General features: G+C 52.9%; 8 protein-coding genes across 8 annotated transcripts; 3 read left to right on the top strand and 5 right to left on the bottom strand.

Annotated features, from left to right (window-relative positions):
* Positions 1 to 160: 160 nt before the first annotated feature.
* Positions 161 to 1843, top strand: J4E90_007291 (uncharacterized protein; the record flags this gene model as incomplete). The annotated part of the gene is made up of 2 exons (XM_051436831.1): positions 161 to 674; positions 729 to 1843. The coding sequence occupies 2 exons, from the start codon at positions 161 to 163 to the stop codon at positions 1841 to 1843; spliced, it is 1629 nt and encodes a 542-aa protein (XP_051289577.1).
* Positions 1844 to 2577: 734 nt separating this feature from the next.
* Positions 2578 to 4035, bottom strand: J4E90_007290 (uncharacterized protein; the record flags this gene model as incomplete). Its single annotated transcript, XM_051436830.1, has 1 exon — positions 2578 to 4035. One exon carries the CDS (start codon positions 4033 to 4035, stop codon positions 2578 to 2580), a length of 1458 nt encoding a protein of 485 aa, XP_051289576.1.
* Positions 4036 to 4382: 347 nt separating this feature from the next.
* On the bottom strand, positions 4383 to 5867 carry DPH1 (Diphthamide biosynthesis protein 1; the record flags this gene model as incomplete). The annotated part of the gene is made up of 2 exons (XM_051436829.1): positions 4383 to 5629; positions 5687 to 5867. The coding sequence occupies 2 exons, from the start codon at positions 5865 to 5867 to the stop codon at positions 4383 to 4385; spliced, it is 1428 nt and encodes a 475-aa protein (XP_051289575.1).
* Positions 5868 to 6166: 299 nt separating this feature from the next.
* On the bottom strand, positions 6167 to 9131 carry J4E90_007288 (uncharacterized protein; the record flags this gene model as incomplete). The annotated part of the gene is made up of 4 exons (XM_051436828.1): positions 6167 to 6402; positions 6486 to 7083; positions 8221 to 8793; positions 8844 to 9131. 4 exons carry the CDS (start codon positions 9129 to 9131, stop codon positions 6167 to 6169), a joined length of 1695 nt encoding a protein of 564 aa, XP_051289574.1.
* Positions 9132 to 10472: 1341 nt separating this feature from the next.
* Positions 10473 to 11661, bottom strand: J4E90_007287 (uncharacterized protein; the record flags this gene model as incomplete). The annotated part of the gene is made up of 2 exons (XM_051436827.1): positions 10473 to 11115; positions 11657 to 11661. 2 exons carry the CDS (start codon positions 11659 to 11661, stop codon positions 10473 to 10475), a joined length of 648 nt encoding a protein of 215 aa, XP_051289573.1.
* Positions 11662 to 11779: 118 nt separating this feature from the next.
* Positions 11780 to 14775, bottom strand: J4E90_007286 (uncharacterized protein; the record flags this gene model as incomplete). The annotated part of the gene is made up of 5 exons (XM_051436826.1): positions 11780 to 12409; positions 13018 to 14071; positions 14121 to 14548; positions 14602 to 14709; positions 14761 to 14775. 5 exons carry the CDS (start codon positions 14773 to 14775, stop codon positions 11780 to 11782), a joined length of 2235 nt encoding a protein of 744 aa, XP_051289572.1.
* A 456-nt stretch (positions 14776 to 15231) lies between these two features.
* Positions 15232 to 15855, top strand: J4E90_007285 (uncharacterized protein; the record flags this gene model as incomplete). The annotated part of the gene is made up of 1 exon (XM_051436825.1): positions 15232 to 15855. The coding sequence occupies one exon, from the start codon at positions 15232 to 15234 to the stop codon at positions 15853 to 15855; it is 624 nt and encodes a 207-aa protein (XP_051289571.1).
* Positions 15856 to 17481: 1626 nt separating this feature from the next.
* J4E90_007284 (uncharacterized protein) lies at positions 17482 to 17900 on the top strand (the record flags this gene model as incomplete). The annotated part of the gene is made up of 2 exons (XM_051436824.1): positions 17482 to 17516; positions 17573 to 17900. 2 exons carry the CDS (start codon positions 17482 to 17484, stop codon positions 17898 to 17900), a joined length of 363 nt encoding a protein of 120 aa, XP_051289570.1.
* Between the last annotated feature and the right edge of the window lie 199 nt (positions 17901 to 18099).

The following is an 18099-nucleotide window of genomic DNA, read 5'->3' as shown; positions in this document are numbered from 1 at the left end:
TAAACCCAGAAGAGTCACGAACTGCAGCGTCTAGCATTGCGTGCTCCCGTCCGTCGTCTGCCGTCATCAAGCGGGGACAAATCCGAGATAGCGCCGGCCTCGCTCGTCGCGTTACCCCAGAATAATTCGCGTCGCGTGCGCCGAGCCACTCATCTTCGACATGGTCGACTGCCCCATCTGCACTAAGGCTGTCAAAGACGCCCGAATCAACGAACACATCGACAGCGGCTGTGAGGAGTTTCTGCTCGAGCCAGAACCTCAGGGCACGCCAAACCTGGGAAAGGCGTATAGCTTCTTTACGCCGGGTGCACGCAAACCTCCGGGCGCGACACAGAAGAATGGACACCCAACCTCGTCACCACCCGCACAGCCAGCACCGCCGACCGCGACGCAACGGATAGAGATATCAAAGACACCCCCGCCAGGTACCAAACGGCGTCTCGAAGAAGCATCGGATACACAAGCCAATGGGGAACAACCATCACCATCTGCCCCAAAACGGGCGCGGAAGCTCAAGGCTGTCGAAGATGCCATGCCACTGGCGGAGCGCATGAGGCCCATGTCATTGGACGATGTATATGGTCAAGAGCTGGTGGGGCCAGGCGGCGTACTCCGAGGCATGGTCGATGAAGGCAGACTGCCATCAATGGTACTCTGGGGAAGACCTGGAACAGGTACTTCTTTCTCTATATCCTTCGCGCTCCAATTGAGACTAACCCATTCTCTAGGCAAAACCACCATCGCCAGACTCATCGCCAACGCATCCGGCTCACGCTTCGTCGAGATCAACAGCACAAGCACAAAGTTGGAGGAAGTGCGCAAGATATTCGCAGAGGCCTTTAGAGACCTGCAGCTGACAGGTCGAAAGACCATCGTCTTCTGCGACGAGCTACATCGCTTCTCAAAGACACAACAAGACGCCTTCCTTGGGCCTGTAGAGTCAGGCACCATAACCCTCATAGCCGCAACGACCGAGAACCCATCCTTCAAGGTCATCTCAGCTTTGCTGTCAAGATGTCGGACGTTTACGCTCGACGACCTTAAAGAAGACCACTTGGTTCGAATACTCGAGCGCGCCATGGCCGCAGACAACGTCACAACCCCTATACTAGACAAGCCGATGCTGGAATACTTCGCCCGCTTCTCTGATGGAGACGCCAGAACAGCCCTGAATCTTCTCGAACTCGCCATGAGCCTTGCGAAGCAGCCTGACATGACCAAAGAGAAGATACAACAGAGTCTCACCAAAACCCTCGTATACGACCGCGCCGGCGACCAACACTACGATACCATATCCGCACTACACAAGTCAATACGAGGCTCCGACCCCGACGCGGCATTATATTACTTAGCACGTATGCTGGAGTCTGGCGAGGATCCACGATACATAGCCCGTCGGCTTATCGTTGTCGCATCTGAAGACGTTGGACTCGCAGACAACTCGATGCTGTCCCTTGCGACAGCCACATACTCTGCTTGCGAGAAGATCGGCATGCCAGAATGCCGCATCAACCTCGCCCACGCAGTGACCGCCCTATCCCTCTCGCCGAAATCGACGCGCGCATACCGGGGAATGAACAACGCTTACGATGCGTTGAAGGAGCCGGGAGTCGCTGCACTGCCTATACCACATCACATACGCAACGCGCCAACCAAGTTGATGAAGGATATGGGTTATGGAGAGGGATACAAGTACAACCCTCACTATCTAGACGGCAAAGTGAAGCAGGAGTACCTACCCGAAGCACTCCGTGGTCGTTCGTTTTTGGAAGACACCGATCTGGGAAGCAAGGTTGACCCAGACCTCGTCGACGACGACGAGTTGATGCCAGAGATTGACTAAGCGCAGCCTTGGATATAGTAGCGGGCAAGAGTTGACTACATACTTGACATTGTTTGGCGTCTTGCATAGCGAATACGATACCCATTACGCGCTTCAATTTGAACGGATTACAAGCCGACGATGCTAATGTTACTTGATATACCAGCAGATCCTGTTTTGCCAAACCGATAAGCTGACCAAACCACGCTCCGTGTGGCTATAGAGCGGAAGGCGTTTGCTGACACGAACAGCCATTCGTCACTGCCGCCCGATGATATGCGCCCGCCTCATGGCCACAGACACGTTCTCCTTCATTGGTTACTGCATCCTGTACAACACACGCTGACGCTTCCCACATATCTGAGCACTAAATCTGAACACGACGTGCGGAAATCTCCCATCTTCTCCACCTGACCGGACCTTTGCGCAGTGCGTCATCTGGAAATGGACAACATCACCATTGGGGTTATCATCTTCTTCGTCATCAGCTCATGGTTTGGACATGCCTTATTACATCGTGTTATCAAGACACCGGCGCAGTATCAGAGACCGAAAGTAGATGTGAAAGAGACATAGCTTGGAATGTGGTGAAACAGGAGAACACCATTGGAGTTCGAACGTGAACGGTAAGACCGTCTATTTACATCATGAATCATCATCATAGCATACATACTAACAAGCCCCAGGACGACTATGCCAATCAGCGCACAATTCCACAGTCCCTTCAGTCAACCTTCGCATCAATACACCTACCCCTACTTGCTCTTCCTCGCCTTCGCCTTCGCCTTCGCCTTTGTCTTTACGCCACCACCGCTACCTCTCTTCTTCACAGGCGTCTTCGCACGTGCCGTTTCAACAACCGTATCCTTGTTGTTCTCCATCTCTTTCGTACACATGGCACAATACCATTCTTTGTTCTTGGGAATCGGCTTTGAGATGCCGATACAACGTCCATGGTACCAACCAATCGGACAAGCGTCGTTATCGCAGCCGATCATTAGGCTACCGTCGTCGAGGCCGCCACAGGTGCAGTGAGGGGTTAAGTCGACTGGAGTTTGAGCTGAGGTTTTGGCTTTGCCTTTGGCTTTAGCTGGCGTTTTGGGCTTAGCTGGGGGCTTGGGTTGAGCGGGAGCCCTTGGCTTAGGCTGAGGCTTGGGCTTGGGCTCGATCTTAAGTAGTTCTTCCTTCATATCCTTAGCAGCCTGAGTCTCGACTTTAATCCGAGCAGACTGGCGGCGTTTGCCGGGAGCAGCTTTTGGTTCGGGGGTCGTGGGAGCGGGATTGTTTGATGCGACTTTTGGTGTAGCTTGGCGTACGACTGCAGTAATGGCTGGAGCAGTAATCGGCTGAGGAGATGGCGGTGCAGACGACTCCACATTGTCGGGCGCAGGTGGAAGCTCGGCAGGTACCGTCTGATCTGCACCGCTCAGCTCAAGATACAAGTCTTCTTCCCGTATAAATCTACCTTGCGCATCCCTCCTGCCCTCTTGGATCTTGTACCGTCGAAAAACTTGTCCCTCCTCCCCTACCATCTCAATGCACCTCTCAGACACCTTGAGTCCACTTGAGCTGCCAATGTACGCCGCCGCCGACTTTTTCATGGCGTGTTTGGCTTCGCCCAGACTTCCAAAAGTGACGACCAGGGAGCGCTCTGCTCCCTCGTCCTCGTCGTAGTTGTCGTTCAGATACTCAACACACAGACCATACTGCACTGGCAGAGTGTCCAATTCGCTCGCACGAGTCCAAAGCTTGACGCCGTCCGCGTTTTCGCCTGCGGGGAAAACAATGTCCATTTCGTAGCGTAGAACCACATGATTTCTGCTATTCATGATCTCGTAGAGACGATTGATACTTAGCTCTCTTGTGGCTCCCCATTGGACGTTTGCTTCGATTCCTTGGGTAGCGTGGTCGCGCATGGCTTTCTGCGTGGTCTCGAAGACGGGGGATACGCTGAGGAGCTGGGGTCTGGTGGTGCTTGGTTCTTCGAGAAGCTTGTGGAAATAGACGGCATAGTGCTTTGTAGAGTATTGGGTCTCCTCGGTGGACGGCCTTTGTGAGTCCAGTCGCCGTCTCTTTGGAGAGTCCCGAGGAGGAGGGGAGAGGTCGGCTGATGGCTTTCGCTTCAGAGGGCTCGGTATGGCCGGAGGTAGAGTCGTGCTGAACGGGATGGTGTTGGTCTGGAAGATGGGCGGTGGAGATGTTGCTGACGACATGGTCGCGCTGGTCAAGCAGCAGCGAGTTGCGGATCAACTAGTCGCAGTCTAGTGTGAGATCCCAGGTTAACGGTCACTGTGCTGTAGAAAGCAATTGGGCAGAATGGGAGCCTAACGGTGATATCGCGAATGTCCGTGCTTTTGTTTCTGCTAGCGGGAAATGCTCCTTTGATGGTGTCGCAGTGAAAGAGGAGAGCAAGCGGCAGGCAGCCATAGCTCGTCCCAACTACCCGTCAGAGACGTAGAGACGCGGAAAAGTCGAAGTATCAAGCAGCGCCACACAACAATACAAATCTAGTATGAAATAGCAGAGAAAAACGCCAAACCAATGCATACTTCGTAGTTCCTCAAGCCCTGACTGCTACTTCGGCAGCTTTCACATGATCTACCGTAGTTCGTCCCAAACCCTCTTTTGCGTAAAAGTCCATAGGATAGAGGTTCTTTCTGTCCTTGGCCTCAACTCTCCTCACTGTGTCGTCTTCCTCCAACCACGGCGCGTCTCTTACTCCAAGTGTGACGAGCGCCTCGTACGGACTTAGCAATGGCCTGGGAAATGCGTAGCCCCAGTCAATGCTCAATCTAGGACACGCGATCTGTACCCAAGCCTCTACATCGGACATCATTGCCAGCTTTCCAGGGAAGATCTCGGACATGAGCAGATTTACACATTTGATGCCCTGGCGCGCCAGTTCGTTCTCGATGAGCGTCAGTGTATGTGGGTTTCCTTGCCGTCCTAGCGAACCGAGGATAACGCCCCATGTGCGAGCTTTACGAGCTGTGAGAATAGCAGTGCGTCGTAAATCGTATAGTGAATCGTGTTCATAAGTTTCGTGTGTCAGCCTCCGAGAGTAAGGGTCGTAGCGGTAAGCGGGGATGTGAGGATTAGCGATCATAGCGCTCTCGAGGTGGAAGCGTCCGTCGCCAAGATATAGTATCATATCCGGTACTTCCTCCTCTTTGCCTCGCGCGTTGAGCTGGCCTGGCTTTATAGCCATCGACGGTGACGTGCATCCTAGAATCTCCCCCTTGGATAGAGGCGCGATCTGTGGCACAAACGGGTTGTATCCTTCCTTCCGTAGTATCGGCACGATGCCGTGTATTGTAGCGTTGAATTGAATGGTACCAACTAACGCGATGGTCTTTCCCACGGGGAAATTCTCGGTGATGGTGTTGATCAGATGTTGGGTATCGATACTGATGGAGACGAAGATGTACAGTGTCGCGATCTTCGTTACTGCTACCGGTATCAGACAGCTGTGCGCGTAGTGTATGAGCAGATCGCATCCCAGCGCTCTAGCAGTATAGTCGTCTATGCAACACGCGCCGTACGTGACATCACCCATTATCAGCGTCGAAGTGCCGGGGCAGAATCGCGTCAGAATATCGGATATAGTCGTCGCGAACAGCAGCAGACCCTCTGGAAACTGCAGGGCTATCGACTTGGCGCCGGATGTCCGTATGCGATGTATACATTTGTGGATCTCGAAGCTGTAGTTTGGAGGCAGGAGGGCGATCGCGTCGTTGATTTCCTGGTCGTGGAGGATGTCGTCGGGGATGGCGTTCAAGACACGAGCAGTACGTCGAGGCTGGGCAACTTGAAGGGGCATTAGCTGTCTGCGCTATCAAAAGTCCGTGTATGGGCTCCTCACACCTTGTATCGCGCTGGAATCCTCAATGTTGGCATTGGGATCCGCTTGCTGCTCGCCCGCCTTTTCCGCCGTCTTTCTGCCCACAAAACGCCTCTTCGGTTGTTTCTGCACGGGCACAGCCTCTTCTGGCATGCCCTGCTCGGCATCGGGCCCCAGGTTGGTCGCAGCTCTGTCGTCTTCCATTTTGCGCGTCGATGTCGTGGATGAGCGCGTCGCGGGGTCGGGTGTAATCATGTGGCGGGGCTCAAGACTTTTTTGGTAGGGCTGAACTTCACTCAGGGTCCACAGCGCTTCCACTTCCACTCCCACCCGCTCCCAGCCATTGATGCGAAAATGCATGCTCATGAACAAGAAAGCTACACATATTACCAGCCAATCTGTATCGAACTTCTAACCACAGCGATGACAGTCGTACATTACTGCTACCCATAGATCTAGCTGCCCTATATCTTCCACCACAACGCCACGCAAATACTGACACTTCAAAGCTTCGCGAAGATCTTGTGCATACGCGCTACGTTATGGCCTCCGTCGCGTCTGACGACTTCACCGCCCCCGGGGTCAACCCAGACGTCTGGCTTGGATACATGCGCGATGATACAAGGAGGCTCACGCATCGTCACGCACTTGAAGACTTGGATCTTCTTGATGTACATGTTGCCCAGCTGCGCTTTGTGCTGAACCAGCATATATGCGAAGCCTTGCATGTTCGGCGTGCCTAGTCACATGTTAGTCAACGCTTCCTAGCTGTCGGAAAATCGAAGAGCCTCCTGCATCACTACTGGAACGCGCAAGACTTACCCATGATTGCGTTCATTTCGTCTGTCCCCCGTTCGAACGTCTGCCCTGGAAAATCTTCTAGATTTTTACCTCGAGTGCGCAATGCTCTCAACGCCACTGACTGAGTCTCTCGGTTGACAACCAACACAGACACGAAGTAACGCATGTTTCTGACATCGCCGTTGTTCTGGTTCATCAAATGTTGCCACTCCAGCCACGCCACGTCTGAGAATTGATTAAGGCGTGGCAGTCCATCACCGGTAATTGGTGGGTCCATTCCCTTGCCTATTTCCTTGGGGCTTGTACGGCTCATTGCTATGATGACGCCTTCGTTGATGTTGAGTGAAAAGGTAAAATCAGCACCTGTGGCCCGGTACTGCTTGCTGTCAACATAGTACCTTTGCTCATCGATATCCTCAACAAATCCAGGCAAGTTGTGCTGATAAGAGACGACGTGGTTCTCGCCACCTTCGAATCTGTCTGCGTTGGGGTTGAGTCCGAGACTTGCGAGTGCTTCACCGATACCCCATGTCAAATAGAAGTTGAAATAAGAATCCGCATCGTCGCTTGGATCGAATTGAAAATATTGCCAGAACCATCTTCCGAGTTGATTACGATTCTGGTACGGTGATGCTGCCGTGGTACGTCCTGGGTTGTACTGGGGTCCGACTTCGCTGTCGTCATGGCTCAACGCCCACGAGAGCGTGCATCCCTTTCTCCTGCACCTATCCCAGACTTCATCAGTCGCAGGTTCCGTTCGTGGTGGCGGAGGGGGCGGCGGAAGTGGCGGAGGAGGCCGAGAGGGCGGAGGTGGAGGAGGGCCAGCGGCCGCGACATTCTTATATGGCGCCTCGAGGATCGTGACATTAGTTGATAGACGAACATCGTTTGAGCAGCTAAATGCTAAAGTCAGCTGCAAGACTTTTAATCAAAGCAAGACGCTGGTACAAGGACTATCAAACCTGCCGAGACGGAAAGCGGGTTACTTGGGAAATGCCTACTCTTGACAGATCTCGCCTGCAACGGCAGCGAACAAGCCAGCAAGCCTGACGAACTGGCGGATCCGCATACTTTTCAAGTTTGTTGCTGATCAGTGTAAGGTAAGAGAGAGAAACACCCGGGTGGTGCTGCAAACAGAGGCGTACTACTCAAGCGGGATTGAGCTTTTTTGTGCGTAGCTCCCGCCTTCGCCTTCACCTTCACTGCGCATGGAGTGAAATGAAAAAAGGCGACAGAGATCCGGGCAATTCCCAGAGCTTGCAACACTGGAAAGTGCGCCCTTGTCGTGTAACGTCTCCCAGTGATCTCGGTTCGCGGGTTGTTCTTTCCTCTTTCGCCAACTGAGCAGTTCGTCATACAGATCCACATGCACACGCGCCTACCTTCCCTGGGGGTGACGAGAAGGGCTGTCGATAATCGCCTCGCAATTTTAGGAACAACAGCGACCTATAAAAAGGCTGACATATCATATCTGACGATTAACATCTTCCACAGTTGCCGTCCAGCCCTCATGGCTGATGATGCGCAGGAATAAATAGGGTATCGTGTAACGCAAAGAGCCTCCCATTCGAAGTGAAGAAACAACCTTGGAACCAGATCAAATGTTCAATTTACCTCCCAACCAGAAGCCACCAACCCACAACGCTCCCCAAACCGGCTGAAAGAAAGCTCGAAGCACCGCCGGACCAGGACATATTCCCGTCAACCCCCAGCCAACACCAAAAGCTGCAGCTCCGACGATGAATCTTCTATCCACATCTTGCAACGTCTTCGTAGGTAGCGAGAACTTGTCGGCGAAGGATGGAGGGTTGGCGAAGCTCTTCATCTGGTTCTCGATCAAGTTGGGTAGGACGCCGAAGAGTATGACGAGAGCCAGTGACGGATCCCAGTGTTGCAGATCTGGGAAAGAGAAGAAAGCGGCCACCTTATCTGGGTGTGACATTTGTGAGATGTGGAGACCGAGGGCGAAAAGTAGGCCCGAGAAGGACTGCGTGGTAAGGCGTGCAGCAGTGTGTGTATCTGCGGGCTGGTGTTTGACATCCTTGGTTGTGGGCGCGACCGTGACTTGAGCTACGAGTTTGGGTATGGTTCGGGCGGCGAGCATGCTGAATACGGCAAGTATGAGAAGAGATGCGGTTGTCTCGGTTGATGGATACACAGGCGTGTAACACGGTGCACTACCGGGGCACATCGGACTCGATAGGCTTGAGTTGACGATGTGATGTGTTATGATGGCCGCGGGAAAGAAGGTAGCCACTGCGATTGCTGAGCGTCCGCTCAGTCTGGGGAGTCCACACAGCATGTGTCCGGATGTACATCCATTCGACACCTGGTCGTTCTCGTTAGTGGTGGAGGATTCTTGTACCAAAGGTCTCTTACCTTTGTTCCCCATCCTATCAGAGCACCGATCGCTAGCGTAAACAGAGCACTCTGTGGACTGGTCTGTACAGCAGGATACTCCGTGATCAACTGTGGTGCTAATGCCTTCAACGGAACATAGCTGGCAGCCATGCCCGTGAAGAACGCGAGCAGTTCCTTCGTAGGCGCAGAGAAGAGTCGACGCAGATAGCCGCTGAGTCCCAGGATATCGCCATTCTGATAGAGGAGGTTGCTAGTCGCTTGATGTAGCAGAAAGGCGCCGATGGAAGTCTCGACGGGTGTAAACATCCTCTTGATACCGGTATTCTCGTTTCGTCGGGTCCCGTCCCTTAAAGAATCACACTCTAGCGAAGGACTCGTCCCGTAAGGTGCATCAGCAGAACGAAAGCAGCAAAATCAAAGAAAACCCCTGCCAACGAAGGACTAACAAGCCGTTTGTAGACGACCACCTCATTATGAAGGACTAGGTCACTAGACGAGATCTTCCCTCGCTAACGGGCCCATGTGCCAATCGCCGTGTAGACATTTTCCCTAGTCGCCGACCTCACGCTGCAAACGTGGACTTAGCCGAGAATGCAATCATCCCGACGATAGATATATCGTGGAGGCGGACTGGTGGCGCCCCGGCAGCAGATACGCATGCACCCCTAAATTGACTAGCGTGGGTACTAAGCGTGGCTCGCGCGTGGTAGGCGCGTGGGTCGTCGGCGACGAGAATGCGCCCCAGGGATAGCACATGGGAACTTTACCCGGTTCATGGCTTGCGCGACTGCATGGCGAGGCTTGCGTACCCGCGATCATGATGATGTAGAGTCGACGAGGCGTTTCACGATGTGGGATATCGTATGATTTCTGCGCTGAGGGCAGCGAGTGCGAGTGTCATCGTGCTCGGGGTCTTGGAGGGTAGTCGGCGACCGAAACCTCGCACCGTCGGAATTACCACGGCGTTCCTTCATGATGGAATCAATTACTAACGTGGTCCGCTAGGTCAAGCTGGTGTGGGTGTCTAGATGGTTTCTAGAAGGACTCCGTGCGACGGACGGATGCGAATGCCGGGTGGCGGCTAGAGGCGCGAACTTCATCGATGGTCCATCACAGAGGCGAATGACTTCGATCTTTTGTCACTTCTTCTCGCGAACGATTGTATACATTTTTTGAACAGCTTCACACCGCTGCATATTTGTTGCATACGCGGCCCGCTTATCTCAAATTATTCTCCGTGTCAGATCTGCATGCCGCAGCTACCTCGCCGACCAGAATGCCTGCAGTGGACGCGATACAATGCTTCTCGAAGACGAGCAAATATGCCAAGAACTCAACGGACACCGACACACCGTACCGCTGCGCCGAAGTGCGCATATGCCCTGATTGATTGCATGGTCGGTCTGCAAGCCAGTCGTCGAAAGCGCAGCTCGACATCCTCCTCATTTCTACTCTCCAAACAACTCATCTAACCACGGCTCCGCCAAGTAAATCCTCAATCCATGCCATCCTACTAGGCCCCCCAGTCCGACCGTTGTCAGCCACTCATGTAGCCTCTCCTGGATACATCAATCACCTGAAGGGTGCATACCCATCTCGATGAAGCAGGAGATCAAACTACATATATCCTGAGTCCTGGCCACCTACTCAAAGCCTCCAACCCCATCTCACGCAGCCACGCAGCCACGCAGCCAGCGACACACCTTTCTTAACTCCCATCCTTCTCCTCCTCCGCTTCATCTCAAACTCCTTGGTAACCGTAATCCCGACTTTAGCTCTCTCGCCATAGACCTCAGGCCATACATGTAGAAGCGCGACATGCTCCTCAACACCGACCCACCACTTATTATTCTCCCTCACGCTGAACACATCGCCAAAAGCAGTCCGCGCGTGTTCGGGGAGTTCGAAGTGCAGCTTCAAGGACGGGGAGTTTTTGTATGCCTTCAGGAAAGGGAGAATGTCGATGTTAGGTGTTAACCACAAGGACTCTCGGATCGTGATGCGTACGCTGCCTAGGGGAAGGACGAGAGGCTGGTCGGGATCAAGGGAGGCGGTGCTAGATACAAGGGCGTCGAGCGAGATGGACATTGAGTGGTTTTGTCGATAAGTAGCTTCGTATTCTTCGCGTATTTGATGGCAGGTTTGTGTGAGACCAATGTCGTAGCGTTGTATGGTGTTCCATCCTGGAGGTTCGTATAGAATGTCGTCTTTGTTCTCGTAATACAGCACAATCTGATGTGCGGGCGTGTGCAGGTAGTTTGCACGCGAGGAGAATGATGTGGTCGCTGAGCTGACGGGAGGGTCGTGGTTTATACGTTCATTAGCAAGGTATGAATATATTTTGTTCCGCAGTTCTATGCTTGTTAGTGATGCGCTTGATGATGACGGTTAATGTGTACTTACCACCGGACAGAGAAAGAAAACTGAGCCTGGGGCTTTCTACCGTGAGATTTCGGAGACCGGCGTTGAGTTCCTGGATTGAAGCGAGAGTATCGGATTTTGGTGGATGATACATGTTATATGGTAAGCAGTTTGCTTGCCTCGATGGGTAGAAGTTTTCAGGGTGGTTTGTAATCAGTAAGACATCCGAGTTGAGCTGAAGGTTAGCGATAATTGATCAGCTCTCTACATGCATCAGTCGAGATAGTGGTAGTGGGCATTGCTTTCACTACACCTACTTTAGTTACACTAAGAACAAGGCCTGCGCGTGCCGTCCAATTCACCTTTCAGCATTGGAAAGCTACACGAACCTCTCGATGAAAGGCCCTGTTCCCGTGGAAGCAGATCTTGGTCTTATACAGATCTATCCCCCCTTGGATGTAAACACATACGACATGCCCTCATTCACTGTCGAGCTCCGCTGACGTCGCAGAATCCTCCGGAACTATATGGCCAAAGTGATAGAGCAACGAACTATACTTGCCACTATTCCTGTTGAGACCAACACGTTTACTTCATGTCATTGCTGCGTTGAGATACTCAGTTTTCTTATAGAAGTTGAGACCCATCCAGCTTTCCGCCCACTCTTTCTTGACCATAATTGCGGTCGTTAGACCTTCATCCGTACAACTGCTAATGGTGATCTGAGAAAGCGAGCTTGCTACGTAGACGTTCCAGCGGGGGTTGCGATGGGTGTTGAGGAGCGAGTTGAACAAGCTGTTCTGGCGGAAGTCATTGGCGTCCTCGTTGAGAAAGCGTACAATCAAGCGTGGCGCCCGAGCGATGATTTTGACCAATGGGAGTATATCGACGGAATGACGTGTTGCTAAAACCCTTGGCCTCAGCAAAATAATACTACCGACCGAATCGTCGTAGGTGCCATGTTGTGGATCGACAAACGTGGAGATGTACTGATCGACCTGGTAATATGGAATGGCGATAGTGGTCGTTGTGAGGTAGATAGGCAAGAATTCATCGCGGATCTGTTTACAGGTTTGTGTGAGACCTAGGAGCGTACGATCTTGAGCGATGTAGTCGATGTTGTTCTTAGTGAGGCTAGGGTTGTGCGAGAGCTTCACCAGAATGCTCTGCTCAGCTGCATACTTGTATATGTAGTTCCGGAGCTCTTTAGATCTGATTAGTAACTGTGAAATCTAGCTCCGAAATCTTAACTCACCCCCAGATAAGTCCAGAAAGCCGATAGCTCGACCTTGACAAGGCGGAGCGGGCGTGGGCGCATTAGCTGCGCCAGAGTCACTCTCGGTTTTTTGCATGGTATAAGTGGCTTGTCGTGTAATAATTTCCAAGGCAATGGGCTCCTCCAATCGACTGCGAAGTAGACCGAAGAGATCGGAGAACCGAAGTGCGTGAGAATAGCAAGAGTGGTCTTGGCAAACCACCTGACGCGGAAAGTGGGTCCACAACAAGTGAGGAAAGTAAATTTGCGTTTGCGCGAGTGAGAGATTGATGTGGAAGCTAAGGTTTGTAATTCGGAAGATTCCCACGGCAGCAACATTGGGGCCTCTAGCACATTGCACTCATGGTTTGGATGGAACCAAGTAAAGCATACCAGAATCAAGGAAAGCGACCCAACCACACCGGAGACATTCGATTAGTGTGAAAGATCTACGAGACCGGCTCGATTCGATCTTGTACCGTAAATCGTTTGAGACTTTTAGTATCTGCGTTAATACAGCCGTATCGTCGTCCAGTTCGTCCTCGACGTATCATTCGTTCAAGATGCTCAATATACCTCACCAAAACCCTTTCTCTCCGCGTCTTGCATCTTGTCAATCTCCGTCTCGCCAATCTTCTTCTCTTCCTCCCCGGCTTCTCTATCCTCCTCACTGTTCTCGACAATCATGTTGCCTTTCAACGCTTCCGTGAGGATTGGTTCTCCTTCCTTCTCTTTCGCGAAGGCAGCGTCATCGCTGGTGGCATCGCCGTCGCCCAGTCTATCGGTCCTGACGCCGTTACCCATGCCAGATTCCTCTTTCCAGCTCTGCTCTGTCTGTTTGCGCTGCAGTTTACGTTCTTTGGACTGTCTGCGCTGCGTAGAGCTTGCTCGGAGGAACTTGCGATGTTGTATCTGTTGCATGCCCGGGAAGTAGTCGGAGTCATCAGAGAAACCCTCGCCTGGTGTTTTGTGAGGTTGTAGGTGGCGGAGGACAGCTGCGGTTCTCGGTTGCGCATGGCTACCTGAGCGTGACATGGACGATGTTGCTTCCCCTTCATCACTGCTTGTAGCGTCGTTGGACGCATCGTTTGGAGATGCTGGCGTTGGAGGCATTTCCGGAATGGTGGCACCCTTAGTACTCTGCTTCCGCGAAAGCTTTGCCGGCGACGGCTCGTTGATAATGGGAGCGTGTTCGGTCTGCTGCGCTGCAACTGGGTGGTCCTCCTGTTCGCTTTCTACAGGCTCCATATGTGAGACTGCCGGCGGGGGCAGCTGTTGCGATTGTCCCATGTACTCCATAGTGTTCTTGCGCATCGGTCGACGGGGGTAGTTGATCTTGTCATGGTCACATCCGTTGACGCATCCTCCCCATCGGCGCGTGGGTATAGTGGGAGATGCGGTGATGCCTCCTTGGCCCAGTCCAGTCAAAGGTGTGGCCCTGCTCGGCGTCGATGAGGTGGCGCTCTTTGTCTCTTCCTTCTCCTTAGCAGCACGTCGCTTGAGTTCCGACCATGTTCGTAACTCGTTCTGGAGGATGTATCGGCCGTTGTTCTCGCTTCGCTTCATAATTATGAATTCGCAGTGGTTGACGTTACGGAGATCCTCGAAGTACTCGACCGACCAATGGTACCTAGAGCATGTTAGTTTTGGACTATTGAACCAATTGTTGTGCGCCTCACCATTTCATAAGGAAGACACGCGACATCAGCCCGTGTGTGACCAAGACGCAAACACTGGGAAAGTTGTCGTCCTGGAACGATCTCCACAAGCTCTCATTGAAGCCACTGACTCGATCGTACGCGTCAGCCGCACTCTCACCATCAGGTATACGGTAGAAGAAGTGCCCATAGTCGGCCCTCTCCTGCCACATGCGCTCCATTTCGGCTGAACATGGCTGGAAGTTTCCAAAGTCCTGTTCGCGTATCCGGGGTTCTTCGAAGACGGTTATCTTGTTGCGGGGAAAGGGCGATGGTGTTGGGTCGTCGGAGGTCAGAGTTCGGAGGATGCCTTCGGTCGTCTCGCGCGTACGGCGGTAGGGTGAAGTGAAGAACTGGAGGGTGTCGTCTGGCTTGAGCAGAGACCGTAGCTGTCGTCCTGCCTCTTCTGCCTACAATCATATGAGTTAGTCCCGTCTCAACTCTGACGAGAAAGTAGGCGTACCTGAGTCCAGCCATGCTGGGTCAGTTTCACTCTATGGTCGGGAATGAACTGGTGGATGTCGCGATTCTTGTTTCCCTCTGACTGGGCATGGCGGATCAATATGATCATCTGCGAGGGAGTTAGCCATTGGCCTTGGTGGTATTAATAAAGTGGACCTACGCGGGGTTTCCCCATGGTGAAGAGAGTGGGATGTGTGTATGGTGTGGGTTTGAAAGATGATGTGCGTGTCGTTGATATTGTGCTGTACAGCAAGGTGTCTTGGAGGCAGGAAGGGAATATGTACAGCTGCGCAGGGAAAGTGCGATCAAGGGCGTTTCATGTGCAGCTGCAAGCCCAACGATAGCGGCGACTTCGCTGGCGCGAGTGGCTCGTTCCGCCGCCCGTAGCGCCCCCGAGGTGTTCGCCGCAAATGCTAGCGCGTCATCCCTCGCGACTGTTTCTTGGCCGTCATTCTTCACCACTTTTTCTGCATTGCGCGACAGCACACGTACACGCTGCTACTGCCCACGTTATCGTTTTGGAGTCGCATCACTCCGGGCAACCACACACGACGTCATAAATAAATTATAGCCCCCCTGCCAGCTTATCTACTGGCCAGCGCTTCGCATCTACCTCTGTGGACTCACCACAATGTCTGAACCCATCCCCGAATCAATACCCACCTCCGCCGACCCGCGCTCGCAGCGCCCAACGAAGAAGCGCGCGCTTACTCCGCGCTCCGTGCAAGCCTCAGAAGTCGAGGCTCTCTTCGCGAAGCCTGATCGCGATATCTACATCCCAGGCTCCAGCGCACTAGCCAAGTCCTCTCTACCCCCGGAAATTGTCGCCAATGTACAAGGTTCCAGTGCAGGTGCGGGAAGTGGCGAGTTCCACGTCTACAAGGCGAGTCGGAGGCGCGAGTATGAGAGGCTGAGGATGATGGACGAGGAGGTCAAGAAGGAGGAAGACGAAAAGGAGTTCGCCAAGCGGAAAGAGGAGCTGGAAAAGAAAGACAATGAGAAGACGGAGAAGAACCGGTTGAAGCGTGAGAAGGCGCGACAGCGCAAAGAGAAAGCCAAGAAGGGTGGAAAGGGCGGAACAGGCAGCGAGAGGGATGGGACACCGGTGGCAGAGGACGGCAAGACGAAGAAGAAGTTAGCGCCGAATGCGAATGTGCCAAAGACTGGCACCGACGAGGACGCAGATGCCAACAACGAAGGCGGAGAGGTCAAGAATGCGGAAGAGATTGGACTAGTTATCGAAGACGACGACTGAGCGGCGTACACACAGTCCGGAAGAATGGTTGCATGAGTGGAACAATAATCATTTTAATTCAGCAAAGCTCCATCAAGAGCTGATGGAGATACTCTTCACATTTGGGTCAAAAGGTGCGATGACATGGATTTCTCACAAACCTACTGCTAACGCTCAATACAAAAGTCTTGTTGCCGTTGTCGCGAGACGTTACACAACCCTCTATCCTATGCGACCCACTACAGCAGCCGCGCCTTCTTCATATATCGCCCGTCGACTGTCGTCAGAAGCATTTGCATCAAACACCTGCAATCAGGGCTATGTTGCTTGTCAAGGATTAGCGGCACAACAGGAGAATTATGCAGGTGCGGCCCGGCAAAGCTCACGGCTTTTCCCATGCCAACCAACCACCATCGCTGGCCATCGCAGTACCTTGACGGCTTCATCTGTCTGGTTCACTGGCTCATTGCGACCGCATTTCATCTACTCTCGACAACATCCATACACTTCTTCTTCATTTACCGATCAAGTTTTTTGCGACAAACGGTCGGACCTGCCTACCGGAGTCCAACTCCGATGAGATGCGAGAATGCGGGGAGCTCAGCGCTGCCCCTCATATCAATTTACCTTATGTTCGATCTTGATTAGTCCTTTCAAGTCTCGCCAGATTTTACTTTGCTGCCCAAAGAATGAAGTTGTCGTCAATTTACATACCAGGTGTCTCTGAATACGCCGACTTGCCGACATCCTCTGAGTTTACGCCTCGAGACCCACAAAAACTGCTCCTACTAAGTTCTGCATAAGCTCACGACTGACCGTCGTGGCGGAGACCCGAGCCGCACTGTACGCCATCGTTCAAGCCTCCTAAAAACGACACCACGTTGCTTGTTGATCGAAGTCAAATAAATTCTCCCGAGATCGGCTAAACAGCCCGGCCGCTTTATCTAGGAGAGACGCGTCCTGGATCTTAGTACCCAAAGTAAACAATCTGAATCCCATCCCCGTCTGGTTGCATGCAGTATCTATCGGCATTTGAGTACCATTGCTTCCATACAGCTCTACCTGCAGGCCTCTTGCAAGTCCGATCCAACGAGGCATCAGAGGCCTCAGGCCACACGCTCAAGATCACCACTACCATTGGATCGTATAGATGAGCTGTTTCAAAACATACCCTCACGACGGTTGTACAACCCGTCCCTACCCTGAATCCAAAGCTTAATTAGACAACGGACCCGGCCACAAGCAACCGATAAATTAGCCACTGTGCTACACTCCATAAACACCCTGGCCGCGACGCTCTCTGCGCAACGTGTACGCAACGTCATATCCTCTCAACATACTCGATCGGCCCCAAACCTCCGCGAGTGAAAGAATTCTCCGAACTCTGGGCTTTGATAGCCGGGCAAATATGGCGTTGCTGCGTCGTTATACAGGATATTAGGATTCATCAATGGGGGCTTGAGGGCGGAGGAACAGGGAAGGAAAGTAATCTACGCTGACGCATGGTAGCCAGGTACGCGTGTGCTCTGGGAAATGTGCAGACTGGGGGTGAGCAGGAGTATAAGAGAACCTCGTGTCAGAAGTTTAAATCGACATCAACGAACAGCTTCCACTTTACTCATTCACTGAACTATACATCCGCACACTATGAAGTTCACCACCGTCCTCCTCATGGCCGCTGGGTACATCTCCTCCCTTACCAAGCCACTTCCTCAAAACCCCAACTAACATCCCCCAGCGCCCTCGCCGCCCCCATCGTGGAACGCCAAGCCACTCCCTCAATGCCCGTCGGCATCCCGCCCTTCCCCACTGGCCCCCGCCCCACGGGTCCCATGCCAACACCTCCCGGAGGATTCCCCGCGTTCCCTACTGGCGCTCCTCCCTTCCCAACCGGCGGCTTCCCTGGCTTCCCCAGCTTCTCAGGCGGTGCGCCTCCGTTCCCTACTGGTGGCTTCCCCAGCTTCCCAGGTGGTGTTCCTCCCATGCCGACTGGAGGGTTCCCTGGTCGGCCTAGTAGAGGGCCAATGCCGAGGCCTACGAGGAGTGTGCCGGGCTTTTGTGAGTAGATTGTGTTTTTGGAGATTTTGGAGAGTGTTGGGTCTGTTGCTGATCGTTTGTAGCGCCTATGCCTATGCCTACGCCTGTTGGGCCTCCGGCGTAGATGATTCGAGGGGCTTGGGTGGGCAATTGGGGTATTGGTTGAAGTCTGGCCGAAGAATATGGTGGATTTTGTTGTATATAGTTCGAATGGAATATGATTGCGAA

Source organism: Alternaria incomplexa (assembly GCF_024043165.1).
Source record: "Alternaria incomplexa strain BMP 0042 chromosome Unknown scaffold_10, whole genome shotgun sequence".
In the NCBI taxonomy this organism is placed as follows: Eukaryota; Fungi; Ascomycota; class Dothideomycetes; order Pleosporales; family Pleosporaceae; genus Alternaria; species Alternaria incomplexa.
The sequence above is the reverse complement of the archived record's forward strand: the minus strand, read 5'-3'. Positions and strand labels throughout refer to the sequence as shown.